The sequence below is a fragment of the Sarcophilus harrisii genome, chromosome 5 (assembly GCF_902635505.1).
Source record: "Sarcophilus harrisii chromosome 5, mSarHar1.11, whole genome shotgun sequence".
Classification (NCBI taxonomy): Eukaryota; Metazoa; Chordata; class Mammalia; order Dasyuromorphia; family Dasyuridae; genus Sarcophilus; species Sarcophilus harrisii.
In genome coordinates, this window is record NC_045430.1 from 248,701,936 (window position 1) to 248,712,602 (window position 10,667).

The window sequence follows — 10,667 nt, forward strand, 5'->3', positions numbered from 1 at the left end:
TTGTCTTGCCAAAAAAAATTTTTTTTGATAGTTATTTTTTTTTTTTAATTTCTGGGGCAGCTAGATGCAATGGATACAGTGCTAGGCCTACAGTCAGGAAGACCTGAGTTCAAATCTGGTCTCAGACAGTCAACACTGCCTAGCTGTGTGACCTGGGAGTCACTTAACCCCAACTGGCTCAGCAAAAAAAAAATAAATAAATAGCTGTGTAATTATATTAATCAGTCTTGTTTCTGAAGAAGAGATGAGAAAACGTGCCTTCTCCCTCTGTGCAGAGATATGTGATTTATGGATATGGCACATTGTATGTACTGCCATACTCAGTTGATGTGTAATTTAGTTTTTCCTTTTTTATTCTGTTTCACTGGTTAACACTGACAAGCGAAGTAGAAAGGGATATCTTAAGGAAAAAAAATAAAATAAAAAAAGGAAAATGGTTTAAAAATTAAAGAGAAATGTAAGGTGACATTTAAATTTAGTTTTTTGAATTGTATATAAAGTAATGGTTACTGAATCGTCGTGGTGTTTGCATAAATAATCTTCCATTTTTCCTTTGGGGTTGGGTTGTTATATTCTAACAGAGAGACATGTTGAGTGAAGATCTGGCCCATGTCACTGACCAGCTAAACAAATTAACAGAAGCCTCTAAAAAGCATGCTCTGTTGCTTCAGTCTACCCAGGAAGAACTAGCAAAGAAAGAAGCTTTCATTGAGGAACTTCAGGAACAGGTATACTTGGATAAAGCTATCTCTGTAAGAATTTTAAATGAATTTATAATTTACATTTAGCCAGTCTATATAAGCTACCACATAAGTTTTTGAGATCATTTGCAGGAAATTATTAAATAAAATCAGAGAATGTTGAATTTTGAATCTTTGGGAACATGAATATCTTCTAATATAAAGGCAACTTTGTTCTCTCAAATAATAGGTTATTAGAAATGTGTCACTTATCTTGACAGTGAGTAGATAAAAGGTTTATTCATTTAATGGGTGATTATAGGGTTAAAAACCAAAAAAAAATTAATTTTAACTAACAATGTGGTAGGAATAAGCCATGTTGTAGGAGCAGCAACTTTAGTAGGATTTTGAGCTTTCGAGGGAAAATGTGGGGTAGTTGACATCTTATTCTGTTTCAAATTATGAAATGTTCACACCAGAAGAAGTTTTCATATCTTCTGAAAGGCTTGCATATTCTTTATGAACATGAAACTTGTACTTTTTTCAGTTAATATTTCATTTTGTTTTCATAGCTAAGCCAAAAAGTTAAAGAACTGGAACAGAGGAAGAATGCATATAGTTTGAAAATGAGACACCTAGAATGTGTGATGGATTCTGCTTCTGGATTTCCACAGGTACTTTTAAAACAACAGTTCTGTTTTCAAGCAGTGCTAGCAGCTTCAGAGATGACAAAAGTGCCCGTTTAAAAATCATAATGAGAATTTTTTTTAATGTTTACACACAATTAAGAGACATTATATGAAAGTGCTGGATTCAGAGTCTGAATCCTGCCTCCTGACATTCAGTAGCTACTTGCTGTTGGGAAAGTCACTTAACCTCCTTTACCCTCGTTATCATACCAAATATGGTAATAGTAATTAATACCTGTGGAACCTGCCTTGCAGGTTGCTATGAGTCTAAAATGAAAGTGTTTTTTAAATGTTTTATAAGCTTTGAAACAACTTATATTATTAGTAGTGAAAGTATTCTTTCTCTGTGTCTTTTGGCTGATATAACAAAGTATTCTTTAGATTTTTAAGTAGAAGACAATAAACCAATAAGCATTTTTGGGTATATAGTGCTAGTGCAGTTACATATAATTTTTGTTAAAATTACTAAAATTTAAGAATTAAAATATATATTTTGCAGAGTCCTAAAACTCCACCTAGTTTTCAAACAAATTTGGCAAAGCTCCTAGAAACACAAGAGCAAGAAATAGAAGACCGAAGAGCCTCCACAATCTCCTTGCAGCATCTTGTAACAAAACTGAATGAAGAAAGAGATGTCAAAAACATTGAAATCCTTAGACTGAAGGTACTTAAGTTCCTGTTACACAACTCAAGAACTGTCCTTTGAGGACAGAAGAACCACTTGCCTTTTTTTTGGTTCTTCATATTTACTACCTGGTGAAGGAGGGAGTTTCAGTATTATCTCAAGAAAGCGATGGTATTCTTTTTGGGTCAAGAACGGGTGTTGATGGTATCTACTACTCTGGAAAGAAGGATGACGAAAACTCCAAAGAGGCCATGTGCCTGGGAAACTTGGAGGTCTTGAGTTACTCTGAAGAGAGCCTAAGACAATGAAAGCATAAGCCAGACTACAAGAACCTGGATAAATAGTGATTGGGGAAAGGGTCTGGATACTAGCTTCAGGGGGTACCTAAATCAAGAGAAAAAGAGTTGTTTTCAGAATATTGTATACTTATAGTATACTTGTAGGAAAAGGACAAGGAGAGACTAAAGATTTGGGTGGAGTCTGGCTGTGGTTTTAATAAGCCATAGGGAAGCAGGATTTTAATAAGCAGGGAGCAAGGATTTTAACTTCGGCAAGGAGGTGGCCCACTCATTCTTGGAATCAGAGAGATGGAGTCAAGAATGACAAGGGACTTAAAGAGTTTAATGTAATGAGGAGGGAGATTGGAGGAGCTTGCACTAATTGGTTCTTTCAATAAAATAGGTAAGATCATCTAGTAAAAGAGATCAACCCTTAAAAAGTTTGGAATAAAGTTTTTAGAGGATTGTTGTAGAGTGATAAATGTCCAGATTACAGACATTTGCTAGTAGTATTTCTTCATGTGGTTAATGGTCTGTGCTATAAAATGCATCAGACTTGGATGCCAGTTAAGATTTGAGGATGGGGTAAGGATGATAAAATTTGCGAAATAGACTATCACAACACTTTTTATTTTTTCCTGTTCTCATTTACTAAGTGCCTCTTGTGTGCAAGGCACTATGTTAATTGTTAGGGATAAAAAGAAGAGAAACAACAGAATCCTTGCCCTTAATAAGGAGCTTACAATCTAGGCTGATGACCCTGCTTTGTGTTGCAATGAAAATATTTTATAGTCACCGAATTGTCTGTGAGAGGCAGCAGGGCATATGGATAAAGAACTTGAATTTGAGTTCCACCTCTGACAGTTCCTGCCCACAGAAGTCAGGACAGATGTGTGACCTTTTAGTACCCCAGCACTTCTTTAGAACTGAAATTGCAAAGCAGTTGCCAATATGCCTTGCTAATGTGAGTTCCCTATGCCAGTAAAAGTAAAGTCTAAAGAAAAGGAAGTTAATTCTTTATGGACTTATTCAGTGTTACTTTGTTCTCAAGTTACTTCATGGGTGTTACTCCCACCTATCTAAGACAGGGAATGTAATGTGTATAATATTTATTTGGTGTTTTTCCATAATGCTCTAAATTACATATTTGGCTCTCAGGAAAGGATTATTACTTAATTTACCAGATGTTCCTCTAAACGGAAGCAAAAAAAAGCAAAAATGTTAAAAAGCATGTTTCTTTTTTTTATTATTTATTTTTGACATTTTTTTTTTTTTTAAAAGTTTTGTGTTCCAAATTCTCCTCTCTCCCATGCCTTCCCCTTCTACTGAGAAGGCAACAACATGATATCAGTTATATATTTGAAATCTCATAAAACATATTACCTTTTTTAAAAATCAAGAAAAATTTTAAAAGTGTACATTAGTTTGCAGTCAGAGTTCATCAGTTCTCTCTGGGAGCATTATTTCTCAAGTGATTGTCCAGTGTTTCTTAAATTGTCTTGGTTTATTTTTCCAGGTCATTTGTTTTTCCCAATGAAATATTTCATAATTCTATTTTTTTTTTGTGATCAAATTCTAAGTTATTTCCTTATTTTCCAGTCTATTCCTTGATGTTGAACTTTTTTTTTTTATTAAGGTCAGGTTCTGCTTATTGTTGTTCTTGTTATGGGGGTTAGGAAGCACTGTCTCAAGGTTCAAGCTTTTTTGTGCAAGCTCAAGCTTTTTCAGAGCTTGTTGTGGAAGTCTGCAAGTTTGTGGTGATCCTAGGAGAGGTGTGATCACAACAGTACCAGTACTCTGACCTTTACCAAGGACCCTGCTCTCCTACAGCTCCTTGTACCAGTGCTTCTCTTTGCCTTGGAATTGTAATCAAAACCCTGCTCCCTTGTAATTGACCACCTACCACCTCCAATCTGTCCTAGAACTGCAACCCAGGACTACATGTGGGCAGTAGAGTTCCAGGCAGTGCCAACAAAGCATCCTCTGTAATCTCTTTATGACTTGTTCTTCAACTGTTTCTGGGCTGGAGAGCTTCCAGAACTGCTGCTGCATGTGTAGGCTCTGGAGCACCCTCCTCCCAGGCATTAGAGACTTCTGCTGACTGCTTATGTTTTTCTTAGTCTATGAAATATTTTTACCCCAATTTTTCATTGGCTTATCTGCTCTAGAATTTGATTTGAGCCCTTATTTTAAAGTTGTTGGGAGGGAAGTGATAGGGAGTTCACCTGGGTGGCTGCACCTAGCCTGCCATATTGGGTCCACCTGAAAGGCATGTTTTATGTCTTTAGGAGCAATTACATGAATTAGAGAAAACACGCTTAGAACTTCAGCAATTAACAGAGACAAATCAAAGCCTGCAGAGCCAACTTGATGATATTAAGAAGCAAAAGAAAAGCAGGTAAGAAAAATTATGTAAAACCCTCTTACTTGTTACTTGTGATTATATAAAGAATGAAGGGTTTTTTTTAATAGGAAATTTTAATTTTCTTGCCTATAAGCAAGAACTAAGAGTTAAAATTTAGCAGTTTCCAAAATTGTTTTAATGACTACTTTCTTGGTGGTACTTGGAAATTATTGAAACATTTACTGCTAATATGAATTTTAAATTTAGTTGTTACTAATGAGAGGCAGTTTGATGTGTTATCTAGAAGAGCTGGCTTTGGAGTCAGGAACACCTCAATTCCAGTCCTTCCTTTTATATTTATGTTGTATGACCATAGACCAATCACTTAACTTTTCAATGTGCAGGACAGCTTGATAAGACTATATAGGTTACAGTTGAGTTGCTTATCTATTTTTGTGAAGAAATTTAAATACCAGAGAGTTCTCTACACCAACTGAATCATAGGTCAAGACCTCCCTCCACTCCAGCAAATAAAATTGTTACTGAAGGTGTTAATAATTGACTGATAATTTTGATTTTGGGAAACAGATAAAATCATACTTTGTTTTTAAAAAATCAGTATTTTTCTGTTGTTATTTTCTTTATATAGTGATCAAATATATCCAGATATTCATCAGTTAAAAAAAGAACAAGAAAGGGAAATTGTTGAAGAAAGACTCGCTAAGGTATGTTTGTCATCTTTTTAAGACAGAGGGAAAATATCCAAAATCTCCTTTCTTATTTAGGTGAACATTTTCATTGTTTTTACTTAGTGCTTGAAAGTTACTCTTAATGCATATCGACTACTAAATGCTAATAACTCTTTTGAGGAGAGGGAAAGGAGGAGATACAACCAAAGTAGTTCTTTTTTTCCTCCCATGGGATAGTCATTTATAATAACTTTATTTTTCAAAATACATGCAAAGATAGTTTTCAACATTCATCCTTTCAAAACAAGCCAGCAAACTATAACAACAAAAATGAAAATACTATGTTGTGATCCACATTCAGTCCCCATAGTTCTCTCTCTAGATTCAAATGGCTTTCTCTATTGGGATTGGTCTGAATTACCTCCAACTACTAACTTAAAAAAAAAAAAAAAATCACCAATCTTTACAGAACTTCACATTGACTCTACCCACACTTGGTCTCTAAAATTAACTTCAAAAATATGAAATAACAGAATATAAATGCAGAAAACTAATTGAGTAATAGAAAGAAGCAGGGTGTCATCTTGTATTTTACTCTAGTGTGACCTCACTGGGAATGTTATGTCCAGTTATGGAAGCCACATTTCATACGGGACAAAAGTAAGATAGCATCCAGAGGAAGATATCTTGTATATGGATCTGAAGCTATGCTGTTCAAGAAGCAGTGGAACAAACTAGAGAGTTTGTCTGAAGAAGAGGAATGGGTGGGGTGGAGCATGATTGAAGTCTTCAAAGATTTAAATGCTGTCATGTGATGCAGCTGATTCTTGATCCTTAAGGGCACAGAGCAGAAGCAGGTCCAGCTCTACATACTTAGAGATGGCCCACAGTGAAAGCACTTGCAGTGCTTCATAGGCAATGAAGTAATGTCCCTTTCCCACAGAGACTGCCTGGCTGGCTCCTTATGGGGAAGGTCATCCTTGACACAGCTCATGATGTGTCTCAGAGGTGGACTAGCAAACTTGAAGTCCTTTCCCTTTTTCTTTGTCTACAATTTTATGGTTATGATTAAAATATTTTTTCCTTGGTATTACTTTATGGACATGATGTAGTGGTAACTTCAGACAGTTTAAAATTGAATATTGATAAACTTTGTCTTGATTATAAACAAACTACTAGCACTCACAATGATCACAACAATAAAAAAGAATTGTTGGGCATGTGGCAGAAGATTCTATCAACTACATTCTGTGAGTTCCAAGTTTTTGAAGTAAAGATTTAATATCTTTTGGAATCATTCAGCAATCAAATATTTATTAAGCACTTAATATATTCAGGATACTGGTCTGTTCACTAGGACTACAAAGTAGAGCAAAAACCTTCCCTTTCTTCAAGGAGCTCCTGTTCTCATGATGAAGAGAAGTTGCAAAAGGGGCTTGATCAGGAAGAGAATAAGGGAGCAAATAAAAGAAGGGAATAAGTAAATTACTTTAATCTTCTTGCAGGTTAACTAGTGCTGTTATTTTTTATTATACCTTTAGTATATGATATAAAACAAATAGAGCAATTTCTATCTTTTTAAAAATGTATTTTAAACAAGTCTGTTTAGAAACTTAATTATATTAATATGTATCCATTTTGTTCTTATATAGAATAAAGCAGTTGAAGAAATGCTGAAAATAAAAGCAGAGTAAGTTAAATATTTCATGTATATTTAATTTTAATTCTTATAAATATTTTCATTCTCCAATTACAAAGGTAGAAGCATTTGTTAGATTAATAAGGTATGGCTTTTGGCAGTACTGCAACTTTTTGTGTGATTAAAAAACTCGGGTTTTTAACACAATGACATTCTAAGTGACTAAAGGGGGTTAGTATGTAACTATACATATGTGTTTATACATGTATGTTACATATATTTTTATGTAATATTACCAGAAGGAGATATACTAGTATGGTGTGTTTTTTTCTGTATTAATCAGAAAAACTTCAAATTTAATGTGCAGTAATTCAAAAATGGGAAGTTGACCATCGACAGTATTAGAGTTTAAAATGCTTGGAGAAAGGGGGGTATCTTCATTTTAGCTATTTCCTTGTATTCAGAAAAATTTAATTCAAACTGTTGATAAGGTTGATTTATCAACCTTAGTATAATGGTGATTTTTTTTTTTTATTCTAAAGAGATACTTGCAGCAGCCCTCTTGTATTTATACCTCCTTTTCTTACCTCCTTTTCACTCCCTCTCCCTCATCTGTTCCTGAACCTTTAAATTCTTTTTAGATAAGGTTATTATTAGAATGGTATCCTATAACCCAAAGATCTCAAATATGGAACCCACACCAGAACCTGATTAAAATGTAATTGAGGATTGTTTAACAAATTAAAAAAAAAAAAAACAAAAAAAAAAACATTAGAACAAAGATAATGTTTATATGTGGTTTTCTAATTCAGTATACATCCCAAAAGGATCCTTAAGTGGGATCTAGTGATTCCCATTTCTGTTTGACTGTTACATCTCTTCTAGAGAGCACCCATCCATCGCCTCGATGCCCTGTCAGTTCTCATTATCTTCAGACAGAATCTCAGTTTTTCCATATCCTGGCCAACACTCAGTACTAAGACTTCTCAAACTGCTGTGAATAAAATAAATTTGGAGGGAAGAAACATGTACTTTTCCAGTGGCCCTAGAAATTTCCTTTTGTTGCCTAGAATTCACTTGTAGTTGGTCTTCAGTAGTACATTCAAAAGGATTAATTTCGGGGTTTCCAATCCATCAAGTGAAGCCATTGGACTAGAGGTTCTTTAAGGCCCCTTCCAGCTTGGAATTGTAGTCTGGAACACATTAGCACTAAATGTAAATGTATAGAATAACTGTCTGCTTGAGCTGTACCTTTCTTAAATGCTAGCAGCTATTTATTATTTATTGTGATACAATGAAAAGTCCTGTGTATCACCTGCAAAAATTCAGCTTTGTGTTTCATATGGTTTACAGAATTACTGTGAGCAGCAGAGCCTAGAACAGCCCCATGGCCAGTTTTCTTCTACACCAGGCCCCATTTTGTATATTATCTGCCCCAAAGAAATTCTAAGGTTTAGACCTGCAAAAGAAATTCACATATGTTTAGACAGTTTAATAACATCTGCCCATAAAATTACATTTATCTTCATAGATTAAAAGAAGTTAAGGATGTCCTTTCAGACAAAGAGGTAAACTGGATTAAAATATTGGAAGAATTAGAAAGGACAAGGACTCTGGAATCAAAAGCCTTCCAGGAGAAAGAACAGTTGAGATCCAAGTTGGAAGAAATTTATGAAGAAAAAGACAAAATCTTACAGGTTTGGGTTGATTTGTTTCAGTATTGTTTAGGCCTCTGTAGAACCAATCCATATGAAAGCCTCTCTTTATTAAAATGTGCTTTTTCCCCATGATTAGAAATTGCTGGAGCACTTGTAAATATATAAACCATTATGACTAGAGAGCAGAATCTTACCCATATTTTTTGCTTAAGGGTATTTTTTGCTTCTGCCTTCCCTCCTTCTCCCTCCCACCCCCCAATGAAATGACATAATGAAAATCATTTATTTTTGCTTCTTTTATTCCAGGAGACTAACATGCTAAGAAAGCAAGTGGAATTTCTTGCAGAAGAAAATGGAAAATTAGTAGGTCACACAAACCCAAACCAGAAGATTCAATACCTGGTAAAACTGAAGAAAGACAATGCCAGACTCACTGAAGTATGTTTTAATGTTGAGATCTTTAATACACTGATTTTCATAAGTTTTTAAAATAGATCATAATTCTATTACTGAACTGATATAGACTAAAAAATCCCAATCACTTCAAGGCATTTTAAAATATTTGTTTTATTAGATCCTTGTCATACTGTAACAACAAATGTGCTTCCTGCCTTATCATAATTATCAAGCATTTAACTTTAATTGTTCTCTTTAAAAGGTAGTTTGAAAACTGAAAGTTTTAGCAGTTTAATGTTTTAAATTAAATGATGCTATAGAAGCACATGCAATTTTGTGAAAATTGGAGCTTCATTTTTTTTTTATTTTTTTTATTCTCATTTCAGGAAGCTGAAAAATTACGTGTGGAAAATATCTTTTTAAAAGAAAACAGGAAATTTGAGATTTGTCGAGATTCTGGTCAGATACCCTAAAAGTCATCGTGGCTTAGGAGTTTGTTTCCTTTGTCATAAAAAATGAACTGGCAGCTCAAAATATAATGGAGCATTTTGTCTCCTTTTCAGAAGCCTTCCGATGCCATTCCAATTCCTACATCTCAGGGTGCTTGGAAAATACCTTCCAACTTTAAATGTTGGAGACGGTTTGTTTGTTTTGTTTTGTTTTTTTCATTTTGAAAATAAAACCCAGCCTATAACTGGTTTATATGGAGACTTTGGTGCTACCATTATTTTTCATTTTTACTTGAGGCTCCTGGTTGTGGAAGTCACTCAGTGTGCCTCAGTCTTCTCTGCTCTTTTCTCTAGTATTTTTTTAATGAATGTTCAAAAGCGGCTTTTCTAATTACTTATGTTAACATCTTATTTTGGTTTTTGAGACTCCTCTGGTTTTACTGGGTGTATTCACCATGTTTACAAAATTTGACGAGATTTTTATTACTTGTCATGTGTTGAGCAGAAAATACTTCTTCTAGCACTATGTACTAGCAAAGTATATCTGTGAAACTAATAAATAAAACATTGGAAAATTTATACTTTTCTCAATTATCTGGGAATAAAGTTATTTTGAAAGATGATACCTGACCAGCACCTTAAACAGTGGGGGAAAAGTGATATTTTTCCTTCCCCTCCCCCCCATGCAGATTAATTTCTCACATATGTATAAGAACCACTCGATTAATACTTTGATTTAATGCAGAAATACATTTCTCTAGACAGAATAGCCTAATTCTTCCCTTTGGGGTACATTATTTTGTCATTTTATTCTTATGAATGGAAAACACCTTTGCTTTTCTGGCTTGTTCCAATTGTGGGTCTTTTTTTTTTCCCCCTAAAGCATTTGGGGTTAAGTGACTTGCCCAGGGTCACAAAGCTAGGACGTGTTAAGTGTCTGAGACCAGATTTGAACTCGGGTCCTCCTGACTTTGGGGCTGGTGCGCTATCCACTGCATTACCTAGCTGCCCCTATAGGTCTCTTGTTGAAGCTCATTATGTAAAAACAGGTGTACCCGGTGCACATGTGTTTCCTTCAATATTCATATAGTTCTGTGATTTTTATGACAACTATGAAACGTAGTAAGATCTGGTCCTCTTCATGCCATCTCTCTCTCTGGAGATGGAGCCTTTAAAGAGGCATGGCAAATTCCAGGCCGCTCCATGAGCAGACCCTTAGA

General features: G+C 34.7%; 1 protein-coding gene across 1 annotated transcript in view; it reads left to right on the forward strand.

The window, feature by feature from the left end:
- Window positions 1–10,033, forward strand: part of KIF15 (kinesin family member 15) — a 45,741-nt gene extending 35,708 nt beyond the window's left edge. The window contains exons 27-35 of the mRNA XM_023505151.2: window positions 582–728; window positions 1,253–1,354; window positions 1,869–2,033; window positions 4,561–4,670; window positions 5,266–5,341; window positions 6,958–6,995; window positions 8,476–8,641; window positions 8,909–9,040; window positions 9,385–10,033. Coding sequence (XP_023360919.2) covers window positions 582–728; window positions 1,253–1,354; window positions 1,869–2,033; window positions 4,561–4,670; window positions 5,266–5,341; window positions 6,958–6,995; window positions 8,476–8,641; window positions 8,909–9,040; window positions 9,385–9,471 — 1,023 coding nt within the window. The 3' untranslated portion in view covers window positions 9,472–10,033. The remainder of the gene's footprint in view (window positions 1–581; window positions 729–1,252; window positions 1,355–1,868; window positions 2,034–4,560; window positions 4,671–5,265; window positions 5,342–6,957; window positions 6,996–8,475; window positions 8,642–8,908; window positions 9,041–9,384) is intronic.
- Window positions 10,034–10,667: the final 634 nt, after the last annotated feature.